We start from the raw sequence: 19,538 nt of genomic DNA, 5'->3' as shown, positions 1-19,538 counted from the left end.
AGACGTGGCTGAAAAAAGAGAAAAGCGTCTCCTGATGAACTGGTTCAGCCATCACCAGGACACAGATGGGCAGTGGAAAATGATTAGATTTGGAATTTAGATAATCATGACAAGGCTTTTATGTGATTGTTTCTCTTTTTTATTCCCTTTTCATCTGTTTGTCTATCTGTAAATGTCTGTTTGGATCACATTAAGGTTTGGTGCTCATCATTTTAGTGAACACTGAACATAAATCTCTGTTTCTTTGTAGAGGAGTTCATCGTGGCAGCGCAGAGGTTCGGCCAGGTGACACCCATGGAGGTAGACATCCTCTTTCAGCTGGCTGACCTGTCAGAGCCCCGTGGGTAAGAACGACACATTCAAAAAACACAAAAACACACAAACATTGTGCTAACTTTGATTTAATACCTCAGTGGTGATAATGTGACAGTGTTTGGGGTACCACTCCCTTTGCTCTATTAAATGGAGTCTTGCATGTTTCACTGAGAACAGGTAAATATGCAGTAATGGTGGAAGAGCATCTCACGTCTGAACTCATACCCAAGTCGTTTAACTTTCCCTCAGTTCATCAGGGAGTTGTGCAGAGTAAGTCTATCCCACACTTGCCCCCCAAAGTGCACCTTTAGCCCCAGGGTCCAGATGAGCTCTTTCTTCCCTCTCAAACATCTCTGCAGAGGATCAAAAGAGTCAGACATGACTACATCAGTGCCAGAGAATCCTCTTTCAGTCAAAAACCAATCCAAACTCCTATTTATCTTAAAAAAGGGGGCAATCCTAGTCCCTATGATCCGTGGCACACAACAGCTGTATGCTTCTCACATTCCCCCACTTCCTTTGCGTCTGCCTCGCGGCCGACCAGTGCGCTCATAATTTCTAACCCTGGCCTGGGACACCACCTGATTATTATTTCTGGGCAATGGGATACTTTAATAGCTCTCTCCACTCCCCTTGATTGGAGATGTGGGAGATAATAGCCCCAATATTCAGAGGATAGGGGTGTGTGTGTGGGGGGGATTTGGTGTTCCCCGTTCCTTCAGCCTGGGAAATCTGGGACCATCATCGAGATGAAATGGAAAGGCAATAGTTTTACATCCAAAGGTTAAACATCTTTGTTATACTTGGATGTAGGCATAAAGGAGTGGGAGTTGTCAGCTCCTATAGACTTTACTCAGTCATGCCAAGCGCGGGTCTGGATTTTTGAATGCCACAGTGTTTTCACATGGAACGATGGCAAGTATCTGTAAACTCAGAGAAATTTCAGCCTGACAGATGGTGCTTCCAAAGGTCATGGACACGGTGATTCATTGATGAAATATTATAATCCTCTCTGAGAGTTTTTACAAGTTACTTGAGACTTCTCATTCTCTCTCCTCATCAGACGTGTTGGTTTAGCGGACATTGAGAACATCGCTCCTCTGGAGGAAGGCGCCCTGCCCTACAACTTGGCTGAGGTCCAGAGACAGGTACAGAATATGAAGACTTGTTGATGTGTTTGGTTTCCTCTTCCACACTGGCAGCGCTTTTCTGTCTCAGCACATTCCCTTCGGCTAGATGTCGCCATGTAGATGACTAAGATTAATAAGATGATTAAGGATAATGATATCTCCTGTTCACATGCAATTAATCCCCCAAAACAAAGCATCTATTTGATAATTGTAAGCACAATTAATTCATTGAGACGTGGTTTTAGAGTTGTGTGTGACATGCGACACAGATCCAAACAACTGGGATAAAGGTGAGAGTTTGCCCCCAGAATGCCGCTCGGCCGGTGCCCGTCAGTCCTGCTCTGATTCAAGAGTTCATACTAAGGTTTGGACCAAGTTGTGTTCTAGTCACTTCCCATCACAGACTTTATGAGACTTTCTTGAGAGAAAACATGATGAGACCTCTCCCTGAAATGTGGTCTTGAATAAACCTACATACCAAAGTCACAAATCCAGGGAAATAAAGACGAGCGGAACCGTCCTCGAAACCTGATGAACCTCTAACATGCTTCAAGTTGCAAATAATAGATGTGAAGAGACTTTGCAGTAGTGAACAAGAGCAATTTGTAATGAAGAAGAGGAAGATGTGTGGAGAGCCAGACAGATGAGCAGAGGACTGTTTTCCCTCCCCGGGCCTGTTTGGTCAGAGTTGTGTTGCCTGGTGGGTTCCAGTGCTACAGTGAAGGCTTGGCCAGGCCATATTGGAGCAGGCGGGGGCCAAAGGGGAGAAAGCAAAGGGGCCCAGCACTGCACAGACGCCAGTCCCACCACAATGAGCCACTTTAGGCCCTTGTGGTTTGGCCTCGGGGGCTGGCCGCCAGCTAGCTGGAGCTCTCTCTCATCTTTTGCTCGTTCTCTTCCATTTCCTTTTTTTGATCTGCTTCTCTCTCTCTCACTGTCTCTTATTTCTCTACATGTTTGTTGCGTTGCCCTTTCTTGTTCCCTCCTTATCCCTCAAACATCCTGAATTTTGGTATTGCCAAGTTTCTGTCCACAGGCAGAAAGAGCTGAAGAAGATGGTAGAGGTTGTGTCTGAAGGAGACAAGAAACTATAGTGTAGATGGGGGTGGGAGTTTCCTCTGACAGGTGGACCTGCTCTAGAGACTCCCATCCCCCTCAGAGGCGCACACACACACACACACAAGCTGACAACGCTCCAACCCCCACTCTCCCCAGGGTCGAGAGGCCAGAGCTGGGCAGACCAGACAAGCAACAGGTACCTCAGGTGGAGGGGGGAGTGTGGCTGATGTTGCTGTGTGTTACTAACACGGTTCTGCTGGTTGCATAGCATGGTGATGATCGCAGGGCTGTGCCGAGATCACTTTGAGTCCAGGTTTAGTTCACATTGTGCCAACACACTGGTGTAGACTGGAAATGTGAGGGAAATTATTTATTTTAAATCTACACAATGTCCAAACGATCTTTGATTGCTCACAGCGATCAGACATTATAGAAATATTACACAGACATTTGCAGGTACACTGATTTCTTTATCAGCTCAATGCAGTGATCAGTAGTAGATATTAGCTAGTCATCAGTTGTTTAATATTGTTTCAAACAATGGTCTGTTTTCATTTCTACCTTCTAATTTTCTAACCTAGAAAAGCTTAATATCTTCTGTATTTCTAACCCTAACTCAACATATATCACGCGCCCCCGTCAGCAGACTTGTTGGACTTTCATCAACAGTGGCTTCGACTTTCAAACTAAAGCTGATGATTTCAGTCCACCCTCTGACCACTTGTGCAGGGCTTTGTGTCGCTTCCACCAATTATTCTCTCTTGTGCTGAAGTGAGTGTTCTGTTAGCTGATTAGCACCACCCACATCTGTGTTAAGCTCCGCCCATTCCGGGTATGAATACAGATTCAGATGATGGTGCTCTTAATCACCGCTAAAAAAAAAAATGTCTTTCCTTTACTTTTTAACCCTTGTCTGATATACAGAAATACATTAATTATAAGTTGGTAAAGAAAATGATAATTAATTGCGGCCCTGAGTGGATCCTATAGTACTGATGTATCATCAAATACTGAATGTAGTTACTTTATATTAAGACATTAGTGTATTCTGTGACTTTCTCAAAAACATGTACGTAGTCTTACATTCAGGCATCTTCCAACTCCCACTTTCTTGTCAGCATAATTTCATTAAATGGCCATTATACTGTAGACCAATATCCATCATGACGCTTGGACTTGCTGTTGAACGCTGTACCGCAGGTGTGACAGATGATTGATATGATAGCCTGTAATTAAGCTTGCAGGCTGGTGGACTTAGATGTGTAGCATGCAACATTTAATGTGAAACAGTATTATAGAAACATCAGTGTGTGAAGCGGTGGCTTGTCTGAAGTCACGTCTCTCTCCAGTTGCTCCTCCAGCAGTTTTGATTTGTTGTGTTTCTCTTCTGCACTAATGTATTTGTCGTGTCTGTTCCATGGTCGGAGCAGCAGTTGGGCAGTGGCCACTCCCGCCCCATCCTGGTCCAGGTGGCAGAGTCGGCCTACAGGTTCGCCCTTGGCTCAGTGGCAGGGGGTAAGAGTCACGCCCCATTGGCTTCCTGCATACCTTCACCCCACCACCCACCTACCTGCCCCCCGCCCTCTGCTGTCCTCATAAGAAAAGGGTGAGAGAGATAGAGGACAATGGCCCCTCTATTGCCCCTTACCTTGCTTACAAGAGCATCATTCGCTCCCCCGCTTATAGAGAAGTGCTCCCTCTCTTTCTTGCTCAATCTCTCTCTATCTCTTTTCCCGCTCTCCACCATCCCTCTGTCTGGCTCTGTCCTGTCCCTCGCCTCTGTGCGTGCCATGGGAAAACCTTCCTGTGTGGATTCTTTTGTACCTGTGTGAGCGATCAGAAGGGGGAGGATGAAGGTGGGGGTGAAGGGCGGCGCCTGGGCCTTGTGTTTGGCTTCAGACTCCCCACTGTTTTCCTACTCCTCCTCCTGCTCCCTTCCTTCATTCCTCCCTTCTCCTCCTCCTTCGATCCCAAGGGAGACAGCTTAATAAGGAGGTATGGGTCCACCATCCCTTCTTCTCCCTTGGCCTCTCTCTAATTAAGTCTGTCGCCTTGGGTCGGTTCTTTTTGTTTGTGTCCGTCTGACGGGCCGAAGACACTGGGACTCAAAACACTTCAATGTCTTTCTTACGTTACCCCTTCCGCCTCCGCCTTTCTCCTTTTCCTCCTCTCAAAAGGTCCTGTTGCCTAGATGACAAAGACATATTTTGTCAGCTATCTCGAGTGGCATTTAGCAAAAAAGTTTTTGTTTTTCACCCCAATATAATCATATTGTTACCCTAAATCCTTCATTACTTCTTTCATTGAGGTTTGCTCGTACCAGAGCTCCAGTTGACAGTACCGATCTATGTTAAGCCCTCAAACGGGCCCTAGATTGCCAGTTTCATCCAGATGAATGCTACTTTTTCTCGAGTGTGTGTTCATGAGATTTGTCCATTCATGAAAATGTCACCAAAGAGTTTCGAGAAAAGCTTCATGCAGCTGCATCATTCCCAAGGGATACTCACTCTAAAATTGTAATTTAAAAACTTAAGCTTTCATTTATGCTGTGTGCCAACTTCATTTACTCAGACCCAGTGACATATGTACCTAAACTTACACAACTGAGCAAATATTTCAAGTGTTGCTTTTATCATGAGACTTTGAGTATCCAAATAGACCTTGTTGTTGTAGAGATACACTCTCTTAATTATGCAGCAGAGATACAAAATAGAGACTAGTTAATAAAGCTGCCTGACAGTCCTGGACCGACCATGATTTAATTTGTACCTGAGACAAACGTCCAAGTGTAAGAAAATAGATGAATGAATACTGTAGTCCTGTGCCTCCACACTGGCAATAACTTAATGTATGTCATCCAGCCAGTTCCCATTTAACAGGTTACCAGCATCTAAATAAGCTTCTCTTTTGTTTCCTCTGCAGCTGTGGGTGCCACAGCAGTGTACCCCATCGATCTGGTGAAAACACGCATGCAGAACCAGAGGAGCAGCGGCTCCCTGGTTGGAGAACTCATGTACAAGAGCAGCTTCGACTGCTTCAAGAAGGTGGTGCGCTACGAGGGCTTCTTCGGGCTTTACCGAGGTCAGTATGCAAAAATACAGATTTTCACAGCTCCTTTAAGAATGTATACATGGTGTAACGTCCACAAAGTGTTTGTTCTGCAAAGAAGTGGTGTTTGCAGATTGGAGAGTTGAAACTATCTGTGAGGTCTTGATACAGCATTAATAGTGCAGCAGCTTATAGACTCCAACAACTGGATTTTTTAACATTGTAGTGGCTACCGTGGTCATGCTAGAGAGCACTGCACCAATGTAGTTTTAACATACAATACATGTCATTAAGTCAGACAGTCAAATCCACAATACAGGTTTAGAAAGACGGGAGCTGAGATGGTGCAGAAGAAAGAAGTAGTGAGTACGAGGGACAATAAAAGAGAGGAGGAGACGAGAGGAGAAGCAAAGTGTAGGGTGGATGGAGGCGTTGTGAGTTCACCTCTCTGCTGACCTGTCTCCTTTGAAGTGATTACCGGCTGGCTGGGGACTTTCAGAGCAGGACAATGAACGTCACACGCAAAGCCACATACCTTTAGGCCTGTGTCACGACGCGGTGATGTCGCATGTCTGGACACACTCATACAAACACAGACACAGAGCAGACGCACAAGTATGTAAGCATGCACACACCGATGGCAGGCGACTTCTTGGGCATGCAGGTACGCACATACCGGGGTCTGACATCCCTAATGACTACCTGCCCTGTCTTCAAAACAGAGGTTAGGATGTCTGTGTTGGTATTGTTCGGGTCAGATTGGAAAAAAGGTCCCCTGGAACGGTGGCTGGGGCCTTTTTTAAAGCTCATGATTTTGATTGACAGCTCTGGGCTCCCGAGAGGAAACTTGAATGCTTGAATTTCTGTGGGAAACACAAAGGCCATCAAGAGTGGAATGGCTTCACAGACACAGAGACAGACGGGTCCGGCTCCAAATAGATGGCCAGACAGGTATCCTGCCAGCCGAGCTGCAGTTATGTAATATAAGTTGAAAGTGCCTCCACTGAAAACCACGGGAAAATCTGCTTAGTGAAGAATGTGGAATCAGAAGCACAGAACTGACACAAATGCTGATGTAGTATGATGCCAGGAGAGACTTCATGAAAACAAAGCGGCCCAAAGGAATGAAGAGAATCTTTCCAGGGTTTTTTACAAAGGAGAATTTACCAAAATGAATTAGAAGTCTTTCCTTAAATCCTTCTGTGTCTGTATGTACGTACATCATGAGCGGAGTAATGATTTTTAAACCGAGACTGAAGGTAATAACTTTTACTTTAACCTGACTCACTTCAAAGTGCTCACCAGTCCTGTCCTGAAAAGGACAATACCTGAGAGAAAAAAATACTTTTACCCTCAAACCAGACTCCTGTCTTGTGTTGGCCCACAGTAAACAGCTGCTGCATGTGTCGCCTGACTGCACACACACACACACACACACACATGCACACACACACGCACACACAAACAAACAACAGTAGCTAAGATATGAACTAAACCATGGATTTGGAGAATCGTTACAAAGCTACAAATTGAGTATATGATTATGTGTGTGTGACCTTGTTACACACAAACTACTGTAGATTATTAAGTGTGTTTTTAGTGTAGTCATAGTGTGTATCAGTGTGTGTGTGCTTCTTGCCTTGGGGCTGGGTAGGGGGCCAAGTTTCATTGTGCTCTGTTGTGATTATTTTGTTTATTTTTATCCTGCTTTGGGTTGTAATTGAGGTCTGCGTAAACTTCTGGTCGGTTTGTTTTATACTCTGCCCTTTTTTCCTATTTTAGGAAGCAGTTTCTCTCTCTTCTCCCCCTCTTTCTTCCTCTCTCTCTCTCTCTGTCTCTCTCTCCTCTCTCTGTCTGTCTCTTGTTGTTACTCTGATGTCTCCACACTCCACATCAATAGATTTCATTAGTGTCTGGGGGATCTTGCAGGGTCGGACGCATGTGGCGGGAAGCCGCACATCATGTGGAGTGTGTGGAAGTGGTATATGCTCTGTATATGCATTGCCATGAGTGTGTGTGTGTGAGTGTGTGTGTGCGTGCGTGCGTGTGTGTGTGTGTGTGAGTAGGGGTACCACAGCACTCTTTTTTTCTAATCATTTCGTCGTTTTCTAATGATAGGTCTCGTACCACAGCTACTGGGTGTGGCGCCCGAGAAAGCCATAAAGCTCACAGTAAGTCACTGCGTTAGAAAGCACATAGACAACATGCACTCACATTCACACAGATGGAGATCCAGGAGCTTCATTAACACTTAACACACCATCATGTGCTGCATAGTTACACACAACCTGCTCAGCCTTCCTCTTTTCCTGCATCTGCTAATCAAGCATCATGATAAAATGCATTTGTACAACAGTGTATGCTGTATACTGATTGTATATGTATTTTGTCTTCCACTGTGTCCTGCTGTTTCTTGATCTTTGCCTGATGTTTGTGTTTCCAGGTGAATGACTTTGTTCGAGGAAAGACCCGACAGAAAGACGGCACAGTCCCTCTGGGAGCTGAGATCCTGGCTGGTGGATGTGTAAGTCTCAAGTCAACTATTGCATTCGTTACTGAGACACAACCTGGACAGGACTTAAGATTATTAAATGTTACATTCAGAGACTTCTTTTCATCCTGACAGTTACATTAAGCCAGGACCTGGTGTAAGAATGTACCATAAGAAGACCTCCCTCTTACTATTTTACAGGCAGATCTAGAATCCAATCCAGCCTAAGGTTGTGTCATATAACGTACGTTCATAGTGACACTGGCAGATTGTTCAGTGATTAAAATGTTAAGAATAATAATGTAATACACGTCATTACTACATGAAAGTAACAGCACCACAGCCTAAGCTGTTCACTCCAAAACAAGGCAACTTAAACAATATAAACAGGGACAACAGGATGGGATAGTTTCACTGTGAGGCAGTGAAGAGGACGTGACTCACTGCTTTTTCTTTACAAAGCAAGTAAAGAAGGAAATAGTTGACACTACATTGGAACTGAGGGATTTGTATTCATGCACTTTGGGATCTTACAACTTGGGGAGGAGAGTTAAAAGCATCAAGTGGAGAGACGAATATATGAGATATATTGAATAAATGTTTTTTAAATCACTTGTCAGAAGCATTACGTTGCTCTCAGTATTTGTCAAAGAGGGATGTTCATATTGGTATAATCACGATGTCTGCTGCTACATGTGAATTCTGAATGATTAAAACAGCGATGCTGAGAAATCTTCTGGATCAAATGAGTTTCTAATCAGACCCTACAGTCACATCTCTCCAGCGAGATAAAAGGCCTCTCAGTTCTATCTCTCCTACAAGATCTGTGAGAGTTGTCAGAGTGAATGTGGCCACAGATATTCAGCCTCCAAGTACTCAGTTCAGATACAGTCAGCGTTACATATTTCAGTGTTCCTTATTCCTTCAATTTTCCATAAAAGCCAAAACATGGAGCATCTGTCTCCCTCTTCACCATCCAGGCTCTTCAAAGTGCACTGTGCTTAAATGATGCTGCACATCACACAGACATGGTATACAGCACTAGTGCAGCATACATCTCTTAACTATGTTTACCTGTCTGCTGAGTGCCGCCCCTCTGACAGTCCAGCAGACAGACACCGACCTGTTTGGACGCCAGAAGCCACCGTTTGTTGATGGAAACGATCACACATGAAAGAGCGAAAGAGCATACTGTACATGCTCGCGTCTGTGCATACGTGACAAATAGAAGAGCATACAAGTGCAAACACACACACACACACACACACACACACACACACACACACACACATACACATACACACACCCACACATACACACACACACACACACAGGGAGGAGAAGATGACTGACAGCAGCTGCTACCTGAGACTCCTCCACCAACCACCAGTCTGTTACCTGCTCCCTCCCATCATAGGTTTTGATCACTGAGCTGTCACAGCCTACCCCCAGTGCATGTATACACACACACACACACACGCACACACACACACACACACACACACATACACACACACACACACACACACTCTGAGTCCACCAAGGCCGGCAGCTTAAGCCTGAGCAAATGAAAGAAGGTCTTTCACTCAACCCTCTTTTGATGCTGATCACTAAAGCAGAGTATTTCAGGATACACAAGTCATTATGGGTTTAGCTCCACTCGGGCACATTCAATTGACCCTATTAGTTTGAGGAGTATGTTTAAGAAATGTTTTAGCACGGCACATTTGCTGCACCCTAAATGTAGCGTCCAGTTTTGGATAGCTATGTTGAGTAAAATGAAAAATATAAAAATAAGATGTATTCACTTCAGGAAAGAAAATGCACTGAAGAAAAGTTCAGCACTGGACTCAGCATGAAAAGTAGCGGTTGTCTTATTTTTATACAACCCATATGGATTGAGGAGCAGAACCATAACAGATGCATATGGAGAGGAGAGGATAAATGTAGAGGAGAGGAGCGTGGACGGATGGATTTTTCCTCTTTTCCCCCCGAGAGCCGTCGTGACAGCTCCTTTCATCCTGGCTGAGGCCCCGGTGTTAGTGCTGGCACTGCACTCTGCCTGCCACTTTATCTCACACACTCACTGACACACACACACACACACACACCGTACACACATATAGAAGTCGAACCCTCCTGAACCCTTTTTTTAGTGAGGCTCCAGCCACAGCACATGAAATCTGTTTATATCATTTGGTAGCTGTGAAAGTGTTGGTTTGGACCACAGTGTCGGCCTCAGGTCCACAGACTGTAAAGCAAAAGACACAGAGAGAGAAAAGATGGAGGGAACAAGGGAGTAGTTACATTACATGTTCACTTTCTGTGTCCTAAACTTGTTTAAAGCAATTTAGAGCTGCAATAAAATGTTGATTAGTTGATAAAAACACAAAAAACTTTGTTTTTCAATTTTCTTTTTATCACTTAAGTCATTTTAAAAGGAGCAATGTGTAAGGTATGACCTAAATTTCCATTTAAAACATTTAGAAAATGACCTTACAACAGTGTTGAGGTTATGTCAAAGATGTCTGTGTATTATTTTGTACACATGTCTACTGAGGTTAGCATGCTAACCAGCTAGCCCTGCACTGTCCTGTCTGTAATACCACTTTGTACCGGCGAGAGGCTGCAGTCCGATAGCCACGGCAGGATACGCTAGCTGTTAGTGTAGAAGAAATGTAATAGAATAAACTCAAAATATGATGAAATGAAATACCTTAGCTTCGGTCTTCCTTACTAAATATAAAAATACAACAGTACACCTTCTAAATTCAAGTTTTTCTCTTTTATCAAACTAAGATCTTAATTTTCTCATTAACTCATCGTAAAACACTCTTCATTCAAACTTGACACAAACTCAGTAAAACTCACCAAAACAGTTTTGGTTTCATGTTTCCACAATCGTCTCTGGGTTAGTCGTGGTGAATCTTGTATTCACTGAGTAAGATGTATGAATATGACTTGATGTACGCGGCGTTTAGACCTGCTGCTGATGTCCCACTTCTCTCTCGCAGACTGTGATAGCCACCAAACATCAGCAGTTGTAGGTAACTCTGGTGATACGCTGCCTTTGAATTCTACAGATCGTACCTTTAAACAAAATGTCAAACATTTGATGTTTCCAGTATTGTAAATAGAACGATCTGCTCTTAAGAGGGAATGCAGAGAGTTGAGTTTTTGACTGTTATTGGAACAAAAGAAGCAGTTTGACGACGTCACGTGATGAGTCCTGTGAATGTGCTGCTCTCTCCTCCCCTCACCTCCTCCTCCCCTCACCTCTTCCTCCCCTCACCTCCTCCTCCCCTCCCCTCATCTCCTCCTCCTCTCACCTCCTCCTCCCCTCACCTCCTCCTCCCCTCACCTCCTCCTCCCCTCCCCTCCTCCTCCCCTCACCTCTTCCTCCCCTCACCTCCTCCTCCCCTCCCCTCATCTCCTCCTCCCCTCACCTCCTCCTCCCCTCACCTCCTCCTCCCCTCACCTCCTCCTCTCGCTCCGTCCTCTGTCCCTGTGGCTCAGCACCATTAAGCTCCAGCGCAGGTTGCCAGTTTCTAATGATTATTTGGTAAGAATGGCATGCTCCATCAACTGAGCTGGCTGGATGCTTATCTGGCAGTTCCTGGCCTGCATTTTAGGACTTAAGTTACACAAAAATACTTGGTGGGTCACTGCTGAGAAGAGGAGAGGGCTAGCAGTGAAAAAATACAGTAATACTTTGTTCGTTTGCACGGCTGGTTTACGTCTTTGTAATGGGTTTCTTATTCAGGCCTGACGTGAATTATGAAGAAATTATCAGAGAATCTAATAAACACAAAAGCACATGTAGCATGAAGGGTGTTAAGCAAAAATAAAAGTGTGATTGTTATTTATTGATAGCGGCTAATGATTTCAGTCAGTGCTAATCTGTTTATATGGGCTGAAGTGGGTGGCTGGCGTGTGGGAATCCTCAAACTTTACTAAGCTCTTTCTGCATCACACTCACACACAGCTAGGAGCTCTGGTGCGTGCATAAGGTGCTGACGTCCCAGGTTTCTAAGGATCACCTTGCCTTGTAATTACCTGGGAATCATGAGAGAGCCGCCGACACTGTCACTCCATAATCACAACCCTCAACCTCTCCGCCTCAACCTCGACCTTCCCTCACTTCTCTTGTTTTGACTTACTCCTCTCTCCCTGTTTCTGCCTCTCTCTCATTAGCTCTGTTTATTTGTCCGTTTCTCTCCATTCTATCTGTCCGGGATGTGCAGAAGTTTTTGAGTGATTTTCCACAGTTTAGTGGAGACGTGGGACGGCGGCGCACACGAAGTGATCCGCATTGTCACTCCTTTTATCTGCTGTTGTCAGGCCTAATTGTCAGCTCGTCTCTCTGAACAATGTTGTTGTTTACCCAAGGAGAGTAAACAACAGCTCCATCTCCTCAGTCTGCAGGCTCATTACTGTCCGACTGAAGCAGCCGACGCTGCTCGGGGCCGGAGCCAATAGCCTCTTAATGCTCTAGCTATTAGCCAGCATGTAATCAACTAGGTTATTTCCATAAAACAAGTCATAAAGAGTTTAGCTATGAGATGTAGCAGCTTTGGAGCGGCAGCCCTCCCGCTATTCACAGCCTCTCATTTGTCGGGTCTGGAAGGGAAGCTATAGTCACTATAGTGGCTGCACACCTTCAATGAGACTATTATGATCTCTGTCTCTCCCTCCTCCCCTCCTCCCCCCCTCCCCTCTCTTCTCTTAGGCAATATATGGTAACACTTAAAACTGAGGGACATTTAGCCCCAGAAATGCTCATGTTGCAGATTGGAGCTTGATGCTTTCCCGTAAGGCGACGAGCACAATCCGTCATTCATAACGCAGCGACTGAAGGAGGGGGAGACAAGGACAGAAACAACAACAAACAGACCAGGCCTATGTAAGACACAAACGGCGCCATGGCAACCGATTGCTATCTAATTGCGATGAGCCGCCCTTTTTTTGCGTGTAGCTACAGTAACCACTGGCAACCGTAGCAAGAGCAGGACGGTATTAGAGAAGATGAGAGAGATCGTTTGAGAGGAGGTCAGAGAGAGACAATGCCGGAGAGGAAAGTGAGAGAAACAATTCGAGGAAAAAGGAAGACGCACAAGTCAGAAAAAAGACCGCTTTCCAAATAAAAACCGCTGTAAACATTTCTCAGCACCCAGAAGCTTTTTGGAAATGCCGTCATGTTCCCTGACTAGACACAGTTAACCATTTGTCTTGCCACAACCCAGCGGACCAGTCTGAACCTGCTGCAGTATCGTTGCCCTCCCCTTACAAGTACAGGTTTGGAGGATGGTGTGAAGTGAGAGGTTAGAGAGAAGAAGAGAAGTCAGAGTCTCCCCGCAGGGTGTGAGTGATGAAGACAAACAGCTGACAGACCCGAGCTGCATCAGCTGGATTTCCCGGTACTCTCCTGAACTCTCCTCCTCTCCACATGTTTGTTTTGCAGCTGGTTGCTGAGCCGGCACGATTAAGTTGCATCACTTCCTGCAAAGTGGCCCCAGGACAGATAACAGTTATATAATCAGTTTTTTAAATGATCACCTCATCATCAGTAGAACACAAACAGTAATATTAAACACATACAGAACGGGTGTTTAAATGTTTGTTCTTTGTGGCAATAGATGTATTAAAGTCTGGTTTTGTGTTTAACTCAAGTGTCCAATCAAGAATGGAGAACTTTCCTCCTCTTGAAGTTGACTGCATTCATTTTTTTTTGTCCCTCTGTTCATCCAGGCTGGTGGCTCCCAGGTGATCTTCACCAACCCTCTGGAGATTGTAAAGATCCGTCTGCAGGTGGCGGGAGAGATCACAACGGGGCCGAGGGTCAGCGCCCTCTCCGTCATCAGGGACCTCGGCTTCTTTGGACTCTACAAGGTGAGAAACGTCCTCGGGGTCAGAGGTGCATGTATAGAGGAATACAATGCACTGAAGCCTCACGTGTAGCTGATGTAGTTGAGATGGATTTCTCCAACATAATACAGCTTCTCGTTGTGAACTACAGTACTGTTCACAGCCTGAGACATTAGTAACTTTACAGTTACAGGATATTGAGGCTGACACAAGTTTCAGACCAGATGATCACAACAAGCAGTTTGTGTGAAGTGCTGCTTTTCCTCCAGATCCTCTTTGCAGCTGAGTTGTCGACATCGTAACCTCTCGCTTGCCGTCAGTTTGTTGTCTTGTGCTGCGTATTTGGGATCATCGTGTGATTTGTAGTCTACCTCTTTATCTCCTCTCCCAACATTTACAAACCTGCTTTTTCATTTTGTCTCACTCTCATCTCAGCGTGTATGTGGTTAATGTCTGTCTCAGGACTGATGAGGACAGTTTATACACCGTGAAACAAAGAATGGTTTGTGAACAGGCTGAAGAAATGAACTCAGGGCAGTTAAAAATCAATCCGCTGCAGCAGATTAGCAATTGACGACAGGACTAACAGAAAGTGGTCTCAGTCAGTTTGATCACACTTCTCTTTGAATGTTGTAAATAAAGATGGAGAAGAAGCCCAGAGCAACATATTTAAATGTGACTCTGAATTCCAGCTACATTTGTTGCTGCTAATTGAATTGGCTAATTGTTGCCAGACGTCTTGTATGCATGATTTGATATCACCATGTTGGTGTTCCTGGAGTATCATTATTAAAGTTGCTCCAGGACCATAACTGCAACTGACAAATCATGTTTTCCTGATGTCATAGCTTTGGGAATAAAATGCATGTGGGAGAAGTTATCCTGTCACACGTGATTTTAACGCTGTGAACAGGTGATTTTAATCATGTTTTCCTGTTGTGCTTGTTCACACACAGCAACAAAACACTGGAAAGAAACGGAAGTAATAAGTGAACTGTATAATAAGTGTTTCTGATGGGATACAAACCTGAGTCACCTGTGAGAGTCCAGCCAATCAGACGTGGCAGCTCGGTCGAGAGAAGCACTCGATGTTGCTGTTCTAGCAACAAACAGCAGCGACTGATCGGTTTCTGTCCTGTTCCTGTAACGACATTAATGACTGCAGGAACACCTACACTGGGATATCAGATACACCTGTCGGTATCATTCTATTATTATTTTCATCAGCCTTGCAATTTTACAACAGTCCATTATTTCTCATTACTGTGATTTTTCTATTAACTATCCTACTATACATTTAACGCCGTCGGCCCACGTCAGCTATCATTTCTATCAACATTTCCATGTGGTCCTCCGGTCAAGAACAAGAAAAGGCACAATTTCTGTTAAAAGCTGTATTTAACCTTAATTACCATAATTGGTATTTTTCTGTGGCACGGGGGTTAAAAATTACAGTTCACTGTTTGAACATATTAGAGTTGTATGATGCTGTGGACACAACACGTCGTGAAGCAAGCGTGAAATATTATAGTGTCCAGAGACGCTAATATAAAAATACAGTCGTGTTGGTGTTTTTAAACAGTATTTTCTGTATTTTATAATCATTCTTATAAATACTATGATTTCTAACCCCCCCCCCCACACACACACACTTTTGCTCTGGATGCTACAAGATGCCACCAGAATAGGAATCAGTGCATGAGCTGCTAACGTTAGCAGCTTAACTGGCGCGATGAGGACATTAGCCCTCAGGGTAAAACAGAGCATGTCTAATTAAATTACATAAATAAGTCCTAATGGAGCTTGGCAGGAGAGATTGTGCCTCAACCGTAAACACAATCAACTGTGAAAATGTCAATCTCATACCTGCGGTCGTGTTAATTTGCAAGTAAGATGATGGCGCTCGTTCCAAGTTGTAAACTGTTTTAAGAGAGGATTTAGCTTTCTTTGATGATTATTTGCTGCACTGTGAGTCGACCTCATCACACTAAATGTTTCTCAGGTTCGTGTTTCTGCTGCTGACCACCTGTCAGCACAGAAAACTTCCATGTAAACCTGTTTCGGCCCTGTTAGACTGTCTCCGTCTACCTGCCCTGATTTACAAAGATGTCAGATTATTCCCAGAGCGACTGTCTCCATTCAGCCGTCTTTCTTGAGTGCATGTGAACGTCTGCATGCTCGTGCTCAAGCTTCATTGTGTTGGTGTCCTGCTCGTCGCACAGAGAGGAGACAAAGTGCATTGAGAAAGCCATAGCAGCAGCAGCAGCGGCGGTGGTGGTGGTGGTGGTGTAGGAGGGGAGGCGGGAGGAGACGAGCTCCAGCCTGCAAGCCCCAGACGGGCTGGCTCCGGAGGGGCTGCACCCAGGCACAGAGCTGCCTTTGTCAGGGTAATTATCCTGACGCTCACCCTCTGCTGGTGGAGCTACTGGTAGGGTGGCTAACGCACTAGCGCCACCATTCATCACTGGGGGAAAGTTGACAGTGTAGGAATATTGACCGAGATGATGTTTCATGTTTATGGACTTGGATTAAGTTTAACTTTCTTGCATTTTCCTTTTTTGCATTTTCCTTCTCAGCTAAGTCATTTGGTGTTAAAGCTGTATACACACACACACACACACACACACACACACACACACACACACACACACACACTCTCAGCCAACCCCACAGCATTGCCCTGATATTAAGGCTTCCCGTCCCAGTCCCTGTGACGCTGCTTGTCTGTCCTGCCTCGATAGAATCTCCCAGCTTTCAGCAGCCGCTCGGGCCCCAGCCAGCCGGCAAGAGGGACAGACAGACAAGAAGAGGAAAGAGAGGGAGAGAGATAGCCCAGGTACCTGCCAATCCTCTCTCTGTTTATGTGTGTGTGTAGGAACCAAAGGATTATCCCGTAGGAGTTAAATGAAGCCTGTCCAAAACAAGGAGACCCTGCCCAGCTTTTAAACGGCTTCTGTTGACTGTACTTGCCGTATCAAGAAGGTGGCAGCGAGCCAACAAGCTTGAAATACAGCAGGAAACTCAATATGCTTGATGATGATGTAGTGTTGTTTACAGTGGCAGACAAGGAGTCATCTTTGTCAGCCAGTCTGTCTTTCTCTGGTTTTCCCACTCCTTTTTCTTCCTGTCTGCCAGCTCTGCCTGTGGAGCTGCTTCCCTCACCTGCTGCCGAGGACACAGATCGTTTGCATAGAGAAAGACGTGTCTGACATGTTGCGCTCCATATTTCACTCCGCCATAAGGAGTCTTTGGAAGTAGTTTCTCTGGCGGTCACATCAACTGATGCTTGAATAGCTGGTTTGTGAGCAGGCAGTTGATGTTTCATATGAGCAGAGACCCGAGCCAGAAGCCAGCGCTCGACTCCCCGGAGCCCCATCGCTCCTTCTCTGCGCTCCTTCACATTTATCCTCGTCTCTGTTTAACTCTTAACCCTTTATTACGACCCAAAACATCTCTTTTTCTTTCCAACTGCATTTCTTCAGGGTGCCAAGGCCTGTTTCCTGCGAGACATCCCCTTCTCAGCCATCTACTTCCCCTGTTACGCCCACACCAAGACTTACCTCAGTGATGATGACGGACAGATAGGGCCAGCCAAGATGCTGTTTGCTGGAGCGCTATCAGGTAAAAAACAAAAGAAACATCAACAATAGTATCAATTAGTTTTAATTTTCCAGATAACATCATTTTTTTTCTTCTTGCAGGAATTGTACCTGCAGGGTCCTTGATTAGAAATCAGAAGCACCTGTGTGTGCTCCTGGGGAAGCTGTTGTTAAAGGCAGGAACCCACTGTGTTCATGTATAGTAAGAAGAAATGATAAAAAGCAGGAACATTTTAATTTGCCTCCTACTTTTGTCCCTGTGAATGGTAACGAAGAATATTCATACATTTGTGTTGTGAGTTGATGGTGAACTTCATCTAACAGGCAGCAAAGATGAGCAGCAACCAAACTGATATATCATCACACACATGTTCACACGTCTCACCCTCACAGAGAGACATCAGAATTCATCTTAGCTTCACCGCTACGTCCACCAGCTAACAGGTAGCATTCAGTGAACTTTAACAGCTTTTTTGATGCCCACTGAGGCCAAAACAACACTGATGAGAGTGCTGAGAGTTCAAAGCATAAATTCATCCGAAAATGAACATTCAGTCAAGTTCTACTCACCTGCCATGCAGTCGGAAAGTCAGTGATGTTTTGTAGTCGAGAAAACATCCGAGACTTTGATTACCCTGAACAAACTTTATGTTACATTTAAAACATCTACTTCAGTCGTTTAGAAGAATGAGCAGAGAGACGGTAAAACACTTCTTGAGGCGTGAGTAGGAGTGGAAGAATGGGGGTTATGATTCTCTGGGGGAAAATAAATCGTAGCTTTAATATAGAATTACATTTTTGGATCGCCTCTTATGAGACTTTATCAAAGATACTTTACATGAGTATCTACAGAATATCCAACCAAACTCAGACTGTAATCAGTTAGAATACAACACGCCTTAACAATCCTGTCATCACTGTCAGCAGCTGGTATGAAGTGGATCCAGTGATGCCAGATCCTTTCTGTTCATGTGATTGGACTCTCGTGTGTCCATGACTCTAAACCAGTGTTTTGTCTTGTAAAGTATTTGACCTTTCGCAGTGAGCCAAGAAGCCAGAGAGCTTCGGTCCCTGAGGCAACGTGTAGATCTCTGAAGTTTATGAAACACAGTCTTTGGTCAGGTCCAGTTTTAAACAAAGTGTTAGAGCAGGTCTCGCTCTGCTCTCCCCTCAGACTCCACAGGCCGGCAGTAACAGTAACAGTAGCAGAGCTTCAGAGTTTGGACGGCAGGCAGCCTCCGACCGCAGGCTCCATGGCGGTAGCTGCTAATTAGAGCGCTACTCAGTGATTGGGGACTCGGGTTTTGGAGCTCTGCAGCAGGAAAGCGCCTCAGATGCCTGCCAACCGGGCCGGCAAGGAGGCTTTCCAGTCCTAATAACATTGTACACACACACACACACACACAGGGCGGCGAACATGCCTGTGCATACTTTATACACGTTCACCCTGCAGGAATGCATCCAGTCCCGTCTGTAGGTTAGTCATAACAGTGTACGGATGACTTAACAACCCTCTCCTGAAAATATGAGCAGAGCTTTAACATCAGATTCATCCCCGAAGAAAAGTGCAATAACAGACCATCACTCCCCTGCCAAGTTAAAAGGCTTCACAACATTTGCATAAAAGACTTAATATTTGTTTTGAATCCTCAGAGATGTGTCAGCAGCACTCTCCTCTCGACACAGCGGCTCAGCACAACACGGAAATATCATAAATCCTGCCTCCCTCCTCCGTCTTTTACTCTGGTTTCTCACCGCAGGACTGGCAGCCACGGCCTGCAGACTCGGAGCCCAAACGAGCCTCATGATTTCTTTATTTTTTTCGTGACTTCGACACATTTATCATCCTTCTTTCATATATATTTATCAGCGGTTACAGCATTCTGGCAATTAGTGTTTTACAGTCGGCACAGGAAATTGAATTACACGCTCAGTTTGCACAGCATTATTTAGCTAGGCATTACTCCGGTCTGTGAAGAACATGGTGTTGGCCATCGCTAACTCACATTAGCTCTGTACGTTACAAAGAGT

At 45.0% G+C, this 19,538-nt stretch overlaps 1 protein-coding gene across 4 annotated transcripts in view; it reads left to right on the top strand.

Annotated features, from left to right (window-relative positions):
• The window catches only part of LOC119015525 (calcium-binding mitochondrial carrier protein Aralar2), a 48,776-nt gene that overhangs the window by 25,017 nt on the left and 4,221 nt on the right, over window positions 1-19,538 (top strand). For 3 of the 4 annotated variants that reach the window (XM_037091611.1, XM_037091592.1, XM_037091601.1), the window contains 8 exons: window positions 251-344; window positions 1,379-1,463; window positions 3,935-4,019; window positions 5,427-5,585; window positions 7,671-7,723; window positions 7,996-8,076; window positions 13,792-13,932; window positions 17,391-17,529. In XM_037091611.1, the coding sequence (XP_036947506.1) occupies window positions 251-344; window positions 1,379-1,463; window positions 3,935-4,019; window positions 5,427-5,585; window positions 7,671-7,723; window positions 7,996-8,076; window positions 13,792-13,932; window positions 17,391-17,529 (837 nt within the window). Of the gene's footprint in view, window positions 1-250; window positions 345-1,378; window positions 1,464-3,934; window positions 4,020-5,426; window positions 5,586-7,670; window positions 7,724-7,995; window positions 8,077-13,791; window positions 13,933-17,390; window positions 17,530-17,609; window positions 17,761-19,538 lie in introns of those variants that run through there. The other variant, XM_037091619.1, reaches the window with a different exon arrangement.

The sequence above is a fragment of the Acanthopagrus latus genome, chromosome 3 (assembly GCF_904848185.1).
Source record: "Acanthopagrus latus isolate v.2019 chromosome 3, fAcaLat1.1, whole genome shotgun sequence".
Lineage (NCBI taxonomy): Eukaryota > Metazoa > Chordata > Actinopteri > Spariformes > Sparidae > Acanthopagrus > Acanthopagrus latus.
This window is presented reverse-complemented; position numbering and strand designations above follow the sequence as displayed.